At 39.2% G+C, this 21,239-nt stretch overlaps 1 protein-coding gene across 8 annotated transcripts in view; it reads left to right on the forward strand.

Annotated features, from left to right (window-relative positions):
- lrrc9 (leucine rich repeat containing 9) overlaps positions 1–6,281 on the forward strand; it is an 82,897-nt gene extending 76,616 nt beyond the window's left edge. For 4 of the 8 annotated variants that reach the window (XM_057859255.1, XM_057859257.1, XM_057859251.1 and 1 more), the window contains one exon: positions 71–6,280. In XM_057859255.1, coding sequence (XP_057715238.1) covers positions 71–180 — 110 coding nt within the window. In that variant the 3' untranslated portion in view covers positions 181–6,280. Of the gene's footprint in view, positions 1–70 lie in introns of all 8 variants that reach the window. The other 4 variants (XM_057859252.1, XM_057859253.1, XM_057859256.1 and 1 more) reach the window with 2 other exon arrangements.
- Positions 6,282–21,239: the final 14,958 nt, after the last annotated feature.

The following is a 21,239-nucleotide window of genomic DNA, read 5'->3' on the forward strand; positions in this document are numbered from 1 at the left end:
CCAGCTCCTGTTTTTCCTTTCAATAATCAAATTCAGTGTGAGTTTATGTTTGTGTTTTCCCCTATCGCAGGCAAGAAACCCACGGAGAAAAATCCCACACATGCCGACAACAGCTCCAGACAGACCCGAAAAGCAAAAAACAACTTAATAGCACCATGTCCTCTGCCCCATGTGAAATGAAAATGACACTTCCACAGTACAGAAACAGAGTACCCATTTGATTTAGATCTGAAAAACTCTTCTTTTTATTTTAGTAAATGATTTTGAATAGAACGAGACCAGTGGTTCTTATGCTGCCTTCACATGCTCTGGGAAAGATGATCCTTTCCACTTGCTAGCTGGTAATTACGAGTACGTCCTGTTCATCTGTTTTGGTCTGTTGTGTGGGCAAAACTGTTTTATCATTAGCATTTTAGCAAACACAAAAAAAGTGTTTCATAAATGTGTACATTGCAATATGTGTAAATTCAAGATAAATTCTTTCTTACCATTCACCAAGGTTTGCATAGGGACGCTAGGGACATAACATTACCATCTTTTCAGGATGCTCAAATTGTCCACACCAAATTTTAAACAACCTTATTTGCATTATATAATGAGTACAGTTACAGTGCCCCCCATAATTATTGGCACCCCTAGTTAAGATGTGTTTTTTTAGCTTCTAATATATATATATTTTTTAAATTCAAATAAAATGGGACCTTAATGGAAAAAAAGAGAAAAATCCAACCTTCCCTTTTACGGTCCCAGTTAAAGCCTGGGACCGTACGCTTTGGTCAGATGAGACCAAGATTGAGCTTTTTGGCAACAAACACTCTAAGTGGGTCTGGCGTGCCACGAAAGATACGCATGCTGAAAAGCACCTCATACCCACTGTGAAGTATGGGGGGCGGGTCAGTGATGCTGTGGGGCTGTTTCGCTTCCAAAGGCCCTGGGAACCTTGTTAGGGTGCATGGCATCATGAATGCTTTGAAATACCAGGACATTTTAAATCAAAATCTGTTGCCCTCTGCCCGAAAGCTAAAGATGGGTCGTCACTGGGTCTTTCAGCAAGACAATGACCCTAAACATATGGCCAAATGTACACATAAATTGTTCACCAGACACAAACTCAAGCTTGTGAAACATTACAGGAGAAGATTAGGTGCTGTTTTTTGGCAAAAGGGGGTTGTACAAAGTATTAACACCAGGGGTGCTAATAATTGTGACACACATTATTTGATGTCAAATAATTATTTCTTTATGTGGGATTTTTTTCCCCACTGAATAAACGCACTTGTATTGAAGGTTGGATTTTTCTCTTTTTTTCCATTAAGTCCCATATTATTTGGATTAAAAAAATTATTAGAAGCTAAAAACACATCTTAACCATGGGTGCCAATAATTATGGATGGCACTGTATATCGTTAATTTAGATTGTCTTCCCATATGTTGTAGGGATAGAATAGAATTTACCATGTCTTCCCATATGTTGTAGGGATAGAATAGACCCTACCATTATTAAGTGAATTATTTTCATTATGTTCAGACTTAAATTTACATTTATCCCTTTTCACTTGCAGAATGTGCCGGTCCATATTTTCCCCCTCAAACGCACGTTTGATTAGCTGAGGGCTTGACCCCCCCCCCCCCCCCCCCAAAAAAAACAAAAACACACAATCACACAGACCCGACAGAATAATGTCGACAACATGCCGCATCCTCCGCCCCCTTTCGAAGAGGAGGGATATTAGAAGTTTTACCGGCCAGCAGCAGCCGCGCTAAGTAATGTAAAAAGACGTCAATTTTGTGGAGGTGGGGGAAACACAATTAATTTTGCTACTGAAGGTCTGACCTGCATCAGAGTTAGCATTGCTAACATGCAAAACTACTGCTGTTTGCATCATGTGCATTACGGTAATGCAACGAAGTTGCTTTAATCCCTGGTCCGTTGATTAAAAAAAATAAAATAAAAATTGAGGAGTTACCCAAGAATGGGTCCACTTTGAGAGGACACTGACATGTACAAGAACATGAACTGACATGAAAAAATGTCAAATGAAATCACACATCAGAATGTCATGAGAGTACATTGGATCGAGCCTTGGGGTAATCTAGTATGCCTCAGATGTAGATCGGTCCTAGGATATCTCAATTTTTTTTTACTTAATTTTTTTCCCAAATCACTTTTATACTACAATACTTGAGTTTGAGTCTAGGAGTGCTTCAGTCAGGGGCGGACTGGGACTAAAAAGCAGCCCTGGACTTTGACTCAGCCCAGCCCACAAGAATCGCTATACGAAGGGAAACACAGACCCCCTAGGGGTCCGGGGGTATGGGGGGCATCCCCCCCCACACACCCACCCCACCCCCGGGAAGACTTTTTTTTTTTTTTTTTTACATTTTACTGTAAAATGTATCAATTTCGTGCACTTTGAGAGAAAATGAGGAAAATGTGTCTAGACTGTGACTGTCTGACTTGGGGCACTCAAAGTACTGCAAGGCTGAACTGGAGTTGGGTTCATTTTCTGTACTAGCTCTATGATCAACCTGAAAAAACAAATGAAAGAATTTATTTTTCAAAGCAAGTTTTATGTATCTAATTTATTATAATATATCTCTATATATCTATGTCTATAAAATGATTTCATTGTTAATGCCATAATTCAGTGGTCTCTAAACTATTCCACATAGGGCCGCAGCGGGCGCAGGATTTCATTCCAACAAAACAAGACAACACCTATGCACCAATCTGGTGTTTTACAAGTGCAGTCAGGTGCTGCTTGTTTTAGCAGAAACTTCATTGGTTAAACTATCGGCACTCGATCGGTTGAAACAAAAACCAGGCCCCACAGCGGCCCTTGAGGACCGGTTTGGAGACCCCTGCCATAATTAATCTTGCCATACAAATAATAAATTTCAATGAAAATACCAATGAACATTTCAAGACAAATCCTGGATACATAACCTTCATTGGAAAGTATTAACCAGAAAACAAAACGATATATACATGGTTAAAAAAATATATCAATTTATCTTACTAAACTTTAAAAGTAAAACCATTCATTTTATTAATATTTTGTTATATTTCTTATGAATTAATATTGCTGCTGCGTGTGCATACATTGTTTTACAGCTAAAATATTTTTCTTTAGGAGAGTGATAGGAGGACTAGCATACTGTAACTTGACACGATTGCAAACGGACTAGCTGGCACTAACCCTTTGATTGTCATTTAAAATGTAGCTACCTGGTGGATAACAATTGCCGGTATACCGAGCAAGTGACCCTCTTCATCCCTTTTTACTTGCCCTGCGCTTGTCTGGGGAACTTCCACCAGCTTATCATTACACCCTTCCTCTTCTTTTCTTCTCCCTGCACCGGCTGCACGTCAGAGCGGCTCCCGCTACCCCTCTCACCATTGCCGGGGGCTAGGCTGCTTACCCGACGTGGCCGTTGCAGCCAGACTGCTGCTTGCGAAAATATTTCTCAACTTAAGACATTTTAATGCTTTGCTCTCCTGTTTCTTTAATTTTTTTTCTCCCTAACCTTCTCCGCGCCACCCTCTCCGCGCCACCCTTTTTTTTGCCACCACCATCCATATTGTGCATTAATGCTCGTCGCTAGTTTGCTTCCACAAAGAACCAATGAAGGGTACTTTGTGTTTTCTTCGTTCTTCTATCAGACTGGCGATGAACAGCCAAGCGCATTGCTGCCACCTGTCGGATTGGATGCGAACTGTAGATAATGAGAGGCTAGAGGGGATAAAAACAGTGATGTATAATGAATGGCGGCCGCCGGCCGTCCAGGGCACCGGCCGTTCTGTGATCCTCCAGAACCCACAGATTACCAGTCCGCCCCTGGCTTCAGTGTCCCCCAGAAGTGGACCCATTCTTTTTTAATAAAGAGACTTGCACTTCAAAATGTTTCTTTAGTAGGTGAATGGCGAGATAGTGTAAAGCGCTTTGAGCGCCTTGAAAGGTGGAAAAGCGCTATATAAGTATAACACCATTTACCATTTACCATTTGTAGTTTTTGAAAACAAAAAAAGAAAAACAGGCTTGAATCGAATGTTACACACAAAAGTTAGTATAAGTCAGTACATATTTATTTTTGCTTTGATCGTTTAGCCGATCAATTAATTAGGTTCATGTTCGTGAGAAATGTAGCCCCCTTCAATAATATGTTTGGTTTTATTAACGACCCGTCCCCTGCAAGAAGTGTACACGCAGGTTATGCTGTTATATCGTCCCTCCCAATATTGAGACCAAACCTACGCCCATGACATTCACAACTTCTTGTTTGCACTCCGCCATTTTGAAAAGTAAAAGGTCCACCCATCTCGGAAACTGGGGTGTTATTATAAAACCCCAGTTCTCCAGTAGAAAATACGAGTAGATGGGGCGTTCACATCCAATTTTTGACTCAACAAGTGGTATTTACCACGATTACGACACCACACGAAGGCAGCATTAACCATGCTAAAGGTACAGAACCCGGCGAGTTTCACATGTGCGGTCACCGGACCCTTCAGAATTTAATATAAATAAATGTTTTTTCAAATTAAAAAGCAATGTATAGCTAAGCTAGCAAGCAAATATCTAAGTGAATTCCTGTTCAAATTTCAAATTCACTGCAAATAGTTTTAACTTTTGCCGTTCATTTTCATGTTTGAAAATGAAATTAAACTCACTAATTTCCCACTGTTCCTCTTATTGTCGCATCAAAGCATCACATTTTCATGGCATAAAATGATGCACGTTTTTTTTTGTTGTTGTCTGTGCAGTCCATGCTGACTGCAGATCTTTATACCTCCTCAAACCAAGTGTGTGTCAACCTTCCACTGAGCAAACCAGTTTCTCGTTCTAGTAAATATAGAAAGCCTGTAAATTGGGGGCAAACCTGTCCAAAACCTAGTCTAAAATGGCCTTGAGTAAGCATATGAAAATCGGGCCCTGTGTGTCCTTCTAACCCTTGCCAAACTCACTGGGGTCGATCCGACCCAGGTTAAGAACCACTGATTTAGACTCATCATAGTGTTTAAAGCAGAGTTGTCACGATTGTATCTTTGTACAGCACCAAAATGATTATGAAATAAACAATTAAGGTGTATTTGTCATTCAAGTCATTGACCGCCATTGACGGCACTAGATGTCCAAGCCATTTTAACTGGGGGAATACCGCAGTGAATGATTGCTGTCAGCCTTCCCATTCAAAATCAAATCAATTCCTGTCCACATGTGAATCACTAACCACAATTTTTTGTGTGTGTTTGTCACTTTTACTCTTATTCCAAACAAGCGGGAAATGGGGGGTGGGGGAATAAAGCGCCAAACATAAATGGCCTACGGGGTTGGCCCGCTGGCATCCACTGGGTCGGATGCATCCCCAACAAGTGGATAATCCATCTTTAGCACACCTCTCGCTGGACAATAATCTGCAATCACTCAGATAAAAATATAATCTTGAGCGAGGTCCAAATGGATTTCAGAGATTGTCTGTTTCATCATGTTAGCCTCTTTTCGAAAAAAAAAAAAAAAATCTCATGGGATGTAAGTGGAAATGAACCAGTCACCTAATGTTACTTCTGTTGCGCACAGGATTACACATTATACAAGAAGCACAGTACTAGATCCAAAACCTGGAGGCAGATATGGTATATTTATCCATCCATCTTCAATACCACTTATTCTAATGACTAGGGATGTCCTGGCAACGTTTTGCATGCGAATCTTAGTCTGAGTCACCTGATTTTGTCCTGATCTGAAACATCGGAAATGTATTAAGGTGGGGGGAAAAAACACATCTACGCTGCTGGCCAAAAGTATTGGCACCCCTGCAATTCTGTCAGATAATGCTCAATTTCTCCCAGAAAATGATTGCAATTACAAATGCTTTGCTAGTAATATCTTCATTTATTTTGCTTGCAACGAGAGAACACAAAAGAGTATGAAAAAAAATTAAATCAATATGATTTTACATAAAATTCATATAAAAATGGGCCAGACAAAAGTATTGGCACCCTCAGCCTAATACTTGGTAGCACAACTTTTAGACAAAAAAACTGCGAACAACTGATTCTGGTATCCATCAATGAGTTTCTTACAATGCTCTTCTGGAATTTTAGACCATTCTTCTTTTGCCAACTGCTCCAGGTCTCTGAGATTTGAAAGGTGCCTTCACCAAACTGCCATTTTCAGATGAATCCACAGTTGTTCGATGGGATTCAGGTCTGGACTCACTTTAGAAGTCTCCAGTGCTTTCTTACAATGCTCTTCTGGAATTTTAGACCATTCTTCTTTTGCCAACTGCTCCAGGTCTCTGAGATTTGAAAGGTGCCTTCACCAAACTGCCATTTTCAGATGAATCCACAGATGTTCGATGGGATTCAGGTCTGGACTCACTTTAGAAGTCTCCAGTGCTTTCTCTCAAACCATTTTCTAGTGCTTTTTGAAGTGTATTTTGGGTTATTGTCCTGCTGGAAGACCTATGAGCTCTGAGGGAGACCCAGCTTTCTCACACGGGCCCTACATTATGCTGCAAGATTTGTTGGTAGTCTTCAGACTTGATAATGCCAAGCACACGGTCAAGCAGTCCAGTGCGAGAGGCAGCAAAGCAACCCCAAAACATCAGGGAACCTCCGCCATGTTTGACTGTGGGGACTGTGTTCTTTTCTTTGAAGGCCTTGTTTTTTTCCTGTAAACTCTGTTGATGCCTTTTCCCAAAAAGCTCTACTTTTGTCTCATCTGACCTGAAAAAATTCTTCCAAAATGTTTTTGGCTTTCTCAGGTAAGTTTTGGCCAACTCCAGCCTGGCTTTTTTATGTCTCTGGGTCAGAAGTTGGGTCTTCCTGGGTATCCTACCATAGAGTCCCTTTTCATTCAGACGCCAATGGATAGTACGGGTTGACACTGTTGTACCCTCGGACTGCGGGACAACTTGAATTTGTTTGGATGTCAGTCGAGGTTCCTTATCCAACGTCTGCACAATCTTTCGTTGAAATCTCTTGTCATTTTTTCTTTTCCATCTACATCTAGGGAGGTTAGCCACAGTGCCATGGGCTTTAGACTTATTGATGACACCGCGCACGATAGACACAGGAACATTCAGATCTTTGGAGATGGACTCGTAGCCTTGAGATTGCCCATGTTTCCGTACAATTTTGACCCTCAGGCAGTTCTTTGGTCTTCTTTCTTTTCTCCATGATCAATGTGGTACACACAAGGACACAGGACAGAGGTTGAGTCAACTTTAATGCATTTTAACTGGCTGCAAGTTTGATTTAGTTATTCCCACCACCTGTTATGTGCCACACATAAGTAACAGGGGCTGTTGATGACACAAATTAGAGAAGCATCACATGATTTTTCAAAGGGTGCCGATACTTTTGTTCTGCCAATTTTTGGAGTTTTGTATAAAATGATAATGATTCTAAAAAATTTCCATTCTCTTTTGTGTTTTTTCATTGCAAGCAAAATAAATGAAGATATTACTACCAAAGCATTGTAATTGCAATCATTTTCTGGGAGAAATTGGGCATTATCTGAGAGAATTTCAGGGGTGCCAATACTTTTGGCCAGCACTGTAGGCACCACATTATATGGTGCAGTAGTAGTAATAGTGGTAGGGGTTGCGTTACGTAAAGGGGATGCCATGCCATGATTAACCAATATTATACAAGTATAACACCATTTACCATTTACCCATATATAGGGCACACTGGATTATAAGGCACTGAGAAAATTTAAGGATTTTAAGTGCCTTATAGCGAGGCAAATACGGAATCCATATACGACTGTAAAAGGGTGGAAAATGACACGATCATTGGATCAGATCAGAGAAATCCCGTCTAATTATAGTTGTGGCTTGTTATGACAGCTGTTGATCTCCAGAATTAACACAGTAGCTCAAAGTCTATTTTCATTGTTTTGTGGACTTTTCGTATATTTTAGAATGAATGAATCGCTCCGTCTGCTCAGTACAATATGAGTTGACGTTCACAACTTTGACAAAACAGGTGCAATGAGAGGGGATAGTCATTTGAACAGTACAGTCAATTGAAATGAGTTTGTAAAAAAAAAAAAAAAACATGTAAACGTTAATTCCAGTAGTATCCACAATACCACTAGGTGACGGTATCGCTCTTCAAACACCACCCTGTTGGCTTTCCATTACATGTCAATCAAGCATCTTCAAATTGAAGCAGTTGTGCTTTCTTTTTGTTTGAGTGAAGCTCTCCTTATTAAAGTCAGTGTTCAGATAGCAAGCAGAACTTTGTCTGTACAGTTTAAGTCCATCTATAGCAGTGCTTCTCAATTATTTTCTGCTACCCCCCAAAAAAACATAACCTTTTACCCCCTCCCCAATTTCTGCCGCCACTGTAAATAGTATCATCTGTTTATAATTTTTTGATTTATTATCAGTAAACCTCTGCATAACATTGTGTCATTTTGTTATTAAAGGAAAAAAAGGAATATAGATGTACTTACAATAAAGTATAACTTCATTAACATTGTTGTTTGTAACAGAAAAGACTTAAACTAGGGCTGTCAAACGATTAAATTTTTTAATCGAGTTAATTACAGCTTAAAAATTAATTAATCGTAATTAATTGTAATTAGAACCATTTATAAAATATGCCATATTTTTCTGTAAATTATTGTTGGAATGGAAACATAGACACAAGACGGATATATACATTCAACATATGGTCCATAAGTACTGTATTTGTTTATTATAACAATAAATCAACAAGATGGCATTAACATTATTAACATTCTGTTAAAGTGATCCATGGATAGAAAGAAATGCAGCTCTTAAAAGATAAATATTAGTACAAGTCATAGAAATTTTATTTTAAAACCCCTCTTAACGTATTCATTTTAATAAAATTTGTAACATTTTCAATAAAAAAATAATAAAGTAGTAGCCCGCCATTGTTGACGTCAATAATTATACAATGCTCATGGGTCGTACAAAAGCACCAGCAGAGGGCGACAAAACTAAAAAAAACACAAGTAACAAGTGGAGATTACACTGTACTGTCATTTTAATCTGTTTGAGCGAGGCATGTGCGTTAATTGCGTCAAATATTATAACGTGATTAATTTGAAAAATTGATTACCTGTTAACGCGATAATTTTGACAGGACAGCCCTACTTAAAACGCATCAATTTGCCTGGAAAAAAAAAAAAAACCTGTAAAAATACACAGAAGGTACATTTTTTTGACCATTTGATACTCAAAAAAATCATTTTTAATAAAATTGATTTGGTTCAATTAATGATAACAGTAGAAAACACACTGCAAAACTTATAATTAGACCAAAAATATGTCAGTCAATCTTACTTTCAGGTTAGCAAGTTCACACATTTTAATGCTATGCTAACTCTGATGTAGGTCGTACTGTCCATAGCAAAATTAGTGGCGTGTTCGCCACTGTCCACAACACTGACGATTTTTTAATATTACTTACAGTGGCTGCTGCTAGTGGTTGTGGCCGATAAGGACTTCCATTATCCCTCCTCTTCGAAGGGGGCAGAGGAGGCGACATGTAGACATGTATTTCCTTCGAGGTTGTGTGTGTGCGTTTGTGTTGGGAGGGGGGTGAAGGGGCGTCTAGTCATCAGCCAATGAAACGTGCGTTTGCGGGAGGAAAAAATGGACCAACACATTCAGCAAGAAAAAGGGGTAAATGTAAGTCTGAACATAATGAGAATAATTCACTTAATAATGGTAGGGTCAATTCTATCCATACGACATATAGAAAGACAATCTAAATGACCTATATAACTGAAGTCATTATATAATGCAAATAAGGTTGCTTAAAAGTTGGTGGAGACAATTTGAGCATCCTGAAAAGTTAATAGTGTTTTGTCTCTACCGTCCCTATGCAAACCTATGCCCTTGATGATACCAATCACTCATAACAATACAGTCACCACACACAAGCTTGCAGTCGGAACTCATAAAATAAAGGGAACACAAACATAACATGTAGTAGATCTGAATTATTTTTTTAATTAAATACTTTGTTCTTTCCATAGCTGAATGTACTGACCACAAAAGCGCACAAAAATTATCCATGAAAATCAAATGTATCAACCCATGGAGGTCCGGATTTGGAGTTATACTCAAAATGAAAGTGGAAAAACACACTACAGGCTGATCCAACTTTGATGTAATGTCCTTTAAACAAGTCAAAATGAGGCTCAGTAGTGTGTGTGGAGTCTTTGTGCCTGAATGACCTCCCTACAATGCCTGGGCTTGCTCCTGATTAGGTGATGGATGTTCTCCTGAGGGATCTCCTCCCAGATCTGGACTAGGGCATCACTGAGCTCCTGGACAGTCTGAGGAGCAACCTGGTGACCTGTATTAGATTCCAGGAGACAGGTAGTTACTTCAGGAGAGGGAGGTTATACAGGTACACGGATGCCACATACACACACTACTTTTTAAATTGTCCTTTAGTCCATTTTTGGGATACTGCTTTTCCGTGAGTAATATTATTTTGAAGTAACGCTACTCTTACTTGAGATTTTGGCGACTGTACCTACCTCTGTTTATATAGCACATGTGACCTGGAGCCTATCCCAACTGCCTTTGAGCAGGAAACGGGTTACACCCTGGACTGGTTTCCGGCCAATTGTCAACATGACATGTTAAGAAAAAAAAGACGGGAATTACAGCAACTTGGATATCTACCAAAACCAGAGAAAGATTGTCAGCTTCTGTTTGCAGTTCCAGGCGGCAAAATGGGCAAAGCTCTCCCAAAACAAGCTCCTCTAATGCATGTACTTAACTTTACTTAATTTGCGTTAACCCCCGTTCGGCATCAAGCGTGGCTAATGACTGCAAGTGAGTGCAATGTCATTACTTTGCCCTGCCTGCCTGACATGAAAATAGCAGCTGATGGGACTTATATGCCCAGATTTGGCAGGCGCTCTAATGCATGAGGTATTACAAAGGATAATTACACATGTCGTATTTGTCTAGCACGTGTGCAGTATGGATATGTGGGCCTGTATGTGTTTTAAATGCGGTTATGTGCCATCCTGGGATTTAGGAAATTAGACAGAGCATGTCAAATATTTTAAGCTAACTCGCTGCCATTGACGGCGATAGACGTCCAGTCCTTTTGAACTAAACTGAGGTGCAGATCTAGCCTGCGGGTCTCTGATGTGACACCTGTACTCAGGGCGGGCCCTGCGCATATGCGAGCTAGGCGGTTGCCTAGTGCACCATCTGGTGGAGGAGCACCAAATTGCTTTGAGGGGAAATAATCCTCATGCTGTGCTTCCAGAACATTTTCAAACAAATCAAGTACATTTCCAAAATGCTACATATAAAACTATTTGCGGTTCCCGATCTGGATTGGATTAATCAGCTGCTACTTTGTGACACCCACAAAGCAGGGAGGAACAGTTCGCGCTTAGCAGATCCACTTCTCAAACAATGACAAATAATGGCATGTGGTCAAATTAAAGGTCATTACAACTCATGGTTTCAGAACCAAACCAAAATGATCACCTAATAACAAACTAAAAAGTATAATTTGCAATTAATGGAACATCTAGAACAGTAACTGAAGAAACAAGACAGAACATTAATTATAAATGTTATTTACAGTGCCACATTGCATGCTGGGAGGCATGAGCGGTAATGTGTTGTATGGCAACAGTGTTGACAGTAGGTGTCAGCAGAGGTTGTCTCTCTCGCCAAAGAGAAGTGAGAGATTACTTTGAGCAGTGATGGTCAAATGAAGCTTCTTGAAGCAATGAAGCTTTGCAGCCATTTCATTCAGTTTCACGGAGGTTCATTTGCTCTCAAGTGGTCTTGAGGCCCAAGAGGTGAACATTGTTAAGAATTTTATAGGTATTTCTTTAAAGGGATCCTTGATCTTAAAGACAAGTAATTCTTAAAAGATAAATGTTAGTATGAGTTATAATAAATTGATATTAAAACCCCTCTTAATGTTTTCATTTTAATAAAATTTGTAAAATTATTTTAAATGATATGTCGCCATTCTTGTTGACGTCGCAGTGTGGTAAAGTCACATGGCCCGCTGCCGAACTTCCTGCGTATCATTTGTTAGCTACCCCAACATTTCGGTTCTGCCCTTCCAATTTGAACGGAAATGTGAAGAGCAGGACAGCACTGTCGGTCGTTCACAAGACGAGCAGCAAAGGCAAAATGCAGAGCAGGAAATACCTGATGAGACAAGAGTTGGGCAAAACTGGTGGTGTACTTGCTGCAAGTGCGTCTCAATGACAACGGAGCAAGAGAGTATGTGCTGTCGAGAACTCTGTTTTTTGTGAGCAGATCTTTAAGGTGAGCTATTGTGTGATCAAACATATTCCAACATAATTACCGTATTGGCCCGAATATAAGACAGCCCAGATTATAAGACGACCCCCTCTTTTTCAAGACTCAAGTTTGAAAAAAGACTTTTTGAACACCAAATTATTTTTTATACAGAAAATAATCACAGTACATCGGAAACAAATTATTATAACAATAAATTTGAGAGAAAAAGCATGTTATTTCGCCTCATTCAAATCTTAATATCTGGACATTTAAATATGTAAACTAAAGTGCAATTACATTGGTAAATGAATGGCTTCTGGTTTTTGAAATGTATATTAACCAATCTATTGTGATAAAACAACAAAATTGCAATAACTGCATTAACCATCAAAGGGAAGTCTAACTGTAACTGTAGTCTTGAAAACAAATCTGAATAAGGAAAAACATTGCAATAAAATAATGCAAACTGGCTAGTAGCTGAGATCTGTCATGACAGAACCTCGCTTCAGTGATATCTGGCGCCATCGAGCGTCGTGAATGGGGAGAGTAGCTGAGATTTGTCATAACAGAACATCGCGACCCCCTCTTTTTCAATCTTATTTCAATGCAAAAAACACCGTCTTATATTCGGGCCAATACGGTATGTGGATTGTTAGCATCCAGAGCTGTCGTGCGCTTTACATACAGTGCAGGCCAAAAGTTTGAACACCCCTTGTCATTCGTGCATTTTTATTTTCATGACTTTTGACATCATAAACTCTCACTGCAGGTGATAAAACTATGAATGCACACGTGAGATAGCCAGGATAGGAATTGTGTCGTGGCTGACTGTCCTCATTAAATTTGTCATCTGACGGGAACAAATCCTGGGATCGAGTGTCCTCCATGTCTTGCACATCCAACTCAGGTTTAGCTACGTAAACGTGGTCAATATTGAGTGCTCGGCGCGCATCAGCTGGACCGCTGCATCAGACGTGTCTGTATCAGTTTTATAGTGGCAGCATCAGTCATATTAGGTGAATACTGAACAGACGCACTTACTGCCTGATAAACTGACAGTAGAGGTGTATTATTTGCTTCCTCTGTGACTAGCGCGGCTTGCCTGCTTAAGAGAGCGGCCAGCTGTTTCTTGTCTCTGGCGTTTTATTGCGCGCATTTCACTCGTTATCCAAGCGCGTTGAGGCGTCTTGTGAGGGAAAATGGTTGGAACAGCATTTGATTTTAGCCTCCGCTTATATCCAGCTGCGACGGTGATCTCCTTCATAAGTTGTCGTCGACTAAAAGCCTCAAACGCAGTGGGAGAAAAATGGCGAGAACAAAGCCTTGGTTCTTTGGGACGTTTTGTCAGTCAACAGGCATTTTCCCAAACCTTTCCCCTCTCCTTGTCAATAGGAAATCTGTGGAGTCTCACATAACTTCCCTTGTTTCCATTTGACTGGAATTGCATCCAAAAGCAGCACATCGTGGCATTTTACTTAGGGAGTTTAGGCAGCAATACACAATTGTTGTACACAATTGGAAATGTCCCCTTTACGTCATCACTCCAAACCTGCAAAACATGGTGCCAACTATCGGTCAAAATATGTACCTAATATTATAAAATATTGCCATTGATTTAACATTTTATCTCTTTCTAACAACATATTTTATTACAAGAGAACAATTGTGGTTTGTTAGAGCCTACATGTCTTTAAGATCGAGGATCCCTTTAAGAAGATGATATGAATTTGCTTGTGTTACTTTATGAACAAAGTACAACAGTTGTTTTCAGGACAATTTTCTATTCATTTTTGTTTAGAAATAATAGCTTTCCCACAGTGTTCTGACATTAAACTCTACACCCTTTACATGTGTGTACATTTGCTCTTACTCACGTGAATACTCCCTGCTCTGTGCTTCCTATGCCAGAATAAAAGCATGCATCACAAAACAAAAGTCACATTGTAATCAAATACACATTTCGCCCAAGAGCAGAACAGTCATATTAATAAAATGAAGTAAAAAATAAGATAAAGGTGAAGTACGATAAGGTACTGGTTCTGCAACAAACAAAAAAACAAACAAAAAAAAAAACGACTGGAGACAAAATGGCGGACGAGATTCCTGCGTCAAAAAGTCGAAATCACGTAAGGGTATGTTGTAACCCGGGGACTACCTGTGTCTACTGTTTAAAAAAAAAAAAAAGTATTTTTTGGGGGGTTCCTGGCTACACTTTGGCCCAGGGCACCTAGTCACCCAGGGCCGGGCCTGTCTGTACTCTACAATATGTCCTCCTTTGCATACCTGTCAGAATTTGAACATTAAAATAAAATTAGCCAAAAGACGGTGAATAATTGATGGGTGCCGAGTGAACCCAGATGCACTATGCTCTCGCTCTCCCCTTCCTCTGTGCAGCTGGACCACGTGGTTCCTGGCTGGTTTATTGGGATGGAATGTGACAGGTTCTGTTTTCATCCGCCTGATATGGAGCTGGGCTCAGGCGGGAGAGGAAGAAGAGGGACGGGGCCTGCGCTGATATGATCTGGATTCATAATTAGACATGTTTGTGCTTGTCATGAATCACTTATAGAAGATGCACTTTCCAACCCCCACCAACACACACGAGCAGAAGAAAGAACACATGCTCCGTATGGGGGCCATTACTGCCAGTCCGCTGACTCCCTGCATTTGCTGTGTGTGTGTGTGCATCCGCAGCACCATTAGTCCAAGACTGTGTGAATAATTGCTGAATGGACCATGTTTTCACCGCTATCTACTCAGGGTCTAGTGTCGTGGGGGTTACGTTCTGGGTGACATTACAGGCATGACGACATTGATTGATGTTTTATTCCAAAGATAACAGCAAGTGCATCGCTCGGAGCGAAGTGAAACTCGACACACATTACACATTTATCAGCTTGTATTAACTTGAAATGTACTGTGCTGGGAGGTCACAATTACACCAACGTCGGGCTTTGAGTCGAACTCTTGCAGAGGCTGCTCATCAGCACAACAGGACTCATTTGCCCTTATGAGTGCATATTGTGTTGTCTTGTGATTGTTTATTTTCATCCTCTGTTTTTCTTCCTGCTTTTTTTTAAGAGGGTCAAATATAGAAACAAGTAATGACAGGAGGGAAAAAATTGCACTCAAAACATTTGTTGATTAATTTCAGCTAAATCCACACTCGGAAAGATTTTTTCTTTTTAAAACTTCACATGTCCGAATCAAAAAGCAGATGATGTCTGGATTTAAAAAGTGAACAGAGCCCAAATGGACCATTTTTATTGTTCTTAATCATTCTTGCATGATAATTAAAGAAACTAGTAATGTCCCCCATCGGATCACGCGACCAATCGACCAATCACGTCGTTTTCAGGAGATTGGAATTGGGTGTAAAAAAATCGGGATCTTAAAATGTGTTGGTTTATTTTCATGGATTAATTAATTGGCTGTATTTGGACTGGGAGAAACGAATGAACGAAACACCAAGCGCTGTCAATAGTTCTGAAATATGAACATTTACAAGCAGTCCTCTTAGTTTAAAAGGAACCACTTATAAAAAGACGTAGTGCTTAAAAGATAGATGTAGTACGAGTTACGATAATTTGATATTAAAACTAGGGCTGTCAAACGATTAAAATCTTTAATCGAGTTAATCGCAGTTAAAAAATAAATTGATCGTAATTAATTGCAATTCAAACCATCTCTAAAATATGCCATATTTTTTCTGTAATTTATTGTTGGAATTGAAAGATAAGACACAAGATGGATATATACATTCAACATATTTTACATAAGTACTGTATTTGTTTTTTATAACAATAAATCCACAAGATGGCATTCACATTATTAACATTCTTCCTTTTAAAGGGATCCACGGATAGAAGGACTGCCAGTTCTTAAAAGATAAATGTTACTACAAGTTATAGCAATTTCATATTAATGTGTGCTTAATGTTTTTGCTTTATTAAAATTTGTAAAATTTTCAATTAAAAAATGAACTATTAGCTCGCCATTGTTGACGCCGCTGAATGGTGACGTCACACGGGCTCCCTGCAGTTCTTCCACAATGTCTTTAACTAGGTAAGGTAGTGATTGAAATAAACCACAAGTTGTCAATGGCGAGTTTTAAATTACTTAGAAATCAGGCCAATGAGTGTGTTTTGTTCCTCGACTGATGCCTTAGCTCCCTGTTTACTGGTCCATCCACGTCTTTGAGTGCTGGCTTCACAACGTATGAGACCTCTGATGGTTTGTATATTGTGACTAAATATTGCCATCCAGTGTATTTGTTAAGCTAAACAAAATGTTTGAATAGAGTTTGACCAAAGTCTGAGTAAGTTTTATGTGTATTTTGCATAGCTATTTTGATTGGGAATGCCAGTTGTCTTTGCATTGTTGTTTAACTGTGTCAGTATAGGGCCTCATTAATACAGATTGAAGCAATTTTCTTTTTGTGAACATAATTTTTTTTTTTGAGAGATAGGAATATTATTTTTGTTGTGCTTTCACTAAATGATACTTACATTTGTTGTGAAGGAGTTGCCAAAGCTTATGCCAATAAACGGCGCTGTCCAATGAACGCATGTGTCCACTCGCCTTTCTTAGCCTCTTAGCTCTCAATGTGCAAAAAACGGTGTCATTGTAATCTGTTTGAGGCAATGCGTGAGCGGGTCATTCCGCGCATGTGTTATATGCATCAAATTTTTTAACGTGATTCATTAAAAAAATTAATTACCGCCCGTTAATGCGATAAATTTGACAGCACTAATTAAAACCCCTGTTAATGTTTTCCTTTTAGTAAATTTTGTAAAATTTTAAACCAAAAAATTACCTAGTAGATCGCCATTGTTGTTGACGTCGCAGAGCGGTGACCTCACATGGCCACGCTGCCGTACTTCACAGTGTCACTCTCTAACTATGTATGGTAGTGATTTAAATACACCACAATGTGTCAACGGCGAGTTTTAAATTAATAACAGATCAAGCCCATGGGCGCGTTTTGTCCCTCGACTGAAACCATAGATTCCTGTTTAGTGTGGGTCCATTGTGACTTGTTCATTTGAATGTTCACAACAAACAAGACTCATGATAGTGGCTCCCAGCATCATAGTTTGTATATTGTGACTAAATATTGCCATTCAGTGTATTTGTTGGGCTAAACGAGTTGCTAAAATGTTTGAATAGAGTTTGACCAAAGTCTGAGTAAGTTGTATGTGTATTTTGCATATCTATGATCGTGAATGCCAGTTCTCTTCGTTTTTTAACTGTGTGAGAATAGGGCCTCATTAATACACCGTTCCCATGATAAAATTTGCCACTTCCGGTCCGCCATGATTGTTGGAAGAACGCTCGCTACTACGGGCATTAACAACTGCAACGAAACTTAGGACTTATAAATGACTTACTTCAGGAATGGCAACGTGACCTGATGCACGTACCTGATGCACATGACCTAAACACAAACGCGTATAGGCTCAAGGCGTCCTCCTCTTAACCCTTGTGTGCTGATTTGTTTTTGCGACACATAGGAAAAAAAACGTCCCATTTTGGGACGTTGCTTTGAAGTGTAATATCAAAGTCATTTCTGAATATTATTTTGCTTGCGACCACTCAAAATGTTCAGTGGCATCAGACCTATCCATACATATATAGTTTTTAATTTATTTATTTATTTATTGTTGATGCCCTCTATGGACAATAAAAGCAATATTGTGCTAAGAGCAAAATTAACTGTCATCTGCATATATATATATATATATATATATATATATATATACAAAAAAACATTTACATTGGAATATTCAATATGGACAAGTTAGAGCCTTCAATATGTCATTAAATCATAACATAAAATTTACATGAGACATAAATCATGACGTTTCTTTCAAATACTTTCACGACTGACCACCATATGTGACCAAGATATTATAATTTCAAAACAGTTTTTGGCAGCCCACATCTGATGTTATTGTTTACATTTTTTGTTTACATTTGTTGTTACCTCCCAACCAGGGGGTTGGGGAAGGCTGTATGTTATTGATTAGGATTTGATTTGAATAACTGAAGAGGCCTGTTAATAATCAGATAATTAGTGTGCCTGTAAATGAACTCATTTCATCAGTTATTTGCATTTGTAATTTCATTTGCAGAAAACTGTAATGTGCAAAAAGTATATTCTGTAATTAATATTTAATGTACATTCATTGCATTTTCATCAGCATTATCAACAGCAAAGATTCCAGCTCTGCCCGTAATGTCATGTTCTTTGATAAGAGTCTCTGGACTTCACTGTCTACTTGGACTTGAGTCACTTGGACGACGGAATTGGTGGATGCTTCAGCGCCATCAGTATCGGCTAGACCTTCAGGAGACGCTGGTTGTACAATGTCCAAGGGGGTGTGCTGGCAGCTGTCCTGGAGGTGAAGAAGAGCACTGGCTGCATCACTCCTCATCTTTGTTTCGCGCCTTTTTGCTGTTCTCTGAAATCTGTTTAGACACAAAACCACATAGGCTGTTCATGTTAATGACACCAATGTTAAACATCAAATCTTCATAGCTGAGAAAAAACAAGTGACATTAATACTGTTAGATGAAAACTGACCGTGATGTGTCTATTGTTGTCCTTGATAATGACAATTATTAGTACTAGAGGGCCCAAGGAGCCATTATATATGGAACCATTATGTTGCCATGCAAGATTACTGACAAAAAACTTGAACATCATTGGCAGAAAGTCATGTGGGCTTTACAGGCTACAGTCAGACACCGAAAAAATTAATGATCTGGGGGTCTGAGAATTACACATACCTGTTTTGCTTTCTCTCAAGCTCAGCATGCTTTTTCAGAGATTCGGTAGGAGTCATCTCCTCGAGTTTCATTGTTGGCGCCCAGTCAGGATTTGTCCGGTCGTACATGTTAGCAGGGCGACCTGAACATCGTTTAGAGAGACACGAATAATATCAGCTTAGTATTTCACTTATCCCCAACATGACTAATTAAGAGAAGGTCGCTGTGTGATAACGGCTTTAAAAACCAGCGACACACGGGAAGAGAAGCGGCAGGAGCAAAACTTTTTGTCAAGGAATGTGCTCGTTCCGCGTGGGGTCTCTCGTCCGTCTGGAATTTTACCAACCAATCCTACTGTGTGTCCTTGGCATTAGCTTGCTTGCTTGCTTGCCTTACGCCAGTACTTTTCAGACACTCACATATGACAAAATACACACTAGATTTTACCTGTAATGCAGTGGTCCGAGCAGACCCTGACATGTTTCGAGGGTTCATCTTTCCTCTTAATATTTGCCAACCAGAGACGACGACGTTCCTCTGTGAGCGATTTAGTGAAATCTCCTTCATGTTGTCTGACCTTTGGAATGGAGTACAATCCAATTTTCTTCGTCCCATCTGCTCTGTTCACACACCCACGGACCCAACAACCATCTTGAGTGCTGTTGTATTATGTAATAGTTTGCCACTTGTTGCCAACAACAATGGCGGCGCAGGGGCGGATATGACGTCAAACGGGAACCGTGTATACAGATTGAAGCACTTTTCTTTTATTATTATTTTTGGAGAGATATGAATATTATTTTTGATGTATTTCACTATATGGTACTCATATTCAATTGTATGTTTGTTAAGGAGGAGTTGCCGAAGCTTATGTCAATAAACGGTGCGGTCCGAGCTACGAATCTGAACGTCTGTGTCCACTCACCTTTCTCTCTGACTCTGATGTCTATGTATGTATGTATACAAATAAATATAATATAATATATTATATTAATAATACAATATATTATATATAATATAATAAAAACCTTTTGTATTTTTACTTGAGTATTTTTTTGCACCTGTATCTGTACTTTTACTTAAGTTAAAAAAAAGTGAGTACTTCATCCACCACTGTGTATCAGTATATATCATCAGCAAATCGCTTCACCAACAAATGGTGCACAAGGGAGATTAGAGGTTACAATGCATTTTGTGTTGACTGACAATGGTTTTGGTTGTTTTGCAATATTTTTGCCTATTTGCTTTCCAAAGATATCTATTAAAAAAACAACAACAAAAAAGTCCCTTGTGCACACCCTAACAATGGTGAATAACAACAACATTTTAATCTGTTTTAACTCGAGATTATTGTCTTTCTTTGTGTTGATATTGTTGTCGTTTAGTAGATCACTTTATGATCCTCCTTTTCGAGATGAAGTCACTTTCATTATATAGAAATACGATTGTCTTTTTCGGCATTAAGGAGACAAAACAAGGATTAGGAATAAGCCATTAATATTCCTAGCATGTCATTTTTGGGGTCAAGTAAACGCATTTTACAGTAAAGTCTGGAATATCTTAATGTGCTCCCTTGATATTAAACAGTGCCATGTTAACAAATTATTCAGGGGAAGAATAAGCAGTTATAAATATGCAAGAGGGGGGGCTTCCTTTCATTGCAGCAACCAAATCAGCCATCTGTAATGTTGATTAACATGTTTTTGTTCCGCTCATTGGCTGCCATCGATTGCGATACGCATCCAATTCGTTGGATGTTGGAGGGCCTAGTGGTAAACGATCACTGACTTCAGGCCAATAAGCAGGGCACACTCTGGATTGGTCGCCAGCCATTCACATAGCACGTTTCCACCAAAAAACATTCACACTCACCATCACAACCGGGACATTGTAAAGTCTTCAATTATTCCAAATGCATGCTTGGGGGTGGGCAGGATGAATGTGAGAGTACCTTAAAAAACACACACAAACTGCACAAAAGTTCAGTCTTCAACCGCATTAACTGAAATAAAATACATTTTTACAGTCAAGTGTGCTACTTTCTTTTCTTCTTATAAATGATATGAAATTTAATATTAATTGAGTCGAGCCAGAAAGTTATAGTTTATGTCCAAGGGCGTAGATTTGGTCTCAACATTGGTAGGGACGATATAAAAGCATAACTTGCTTTTCCAATTTTTGAT

This window comes from Corythoichthys intestinalis, chromosome 15 (genome assembly GCF_030265065.1).
Source record: "Corythoichthys intestinalis isolate RoL2023-P3 chromosome 15, ASM3026506v1, whole genome shotgun sequence".
Lineage (NCBI taxonomy): Eukaryota > Metazoa > Chordata > Actinopteri > Syngnathiformes > Syngnathidae > Corythoichthys > Corythoichthys intestinalis.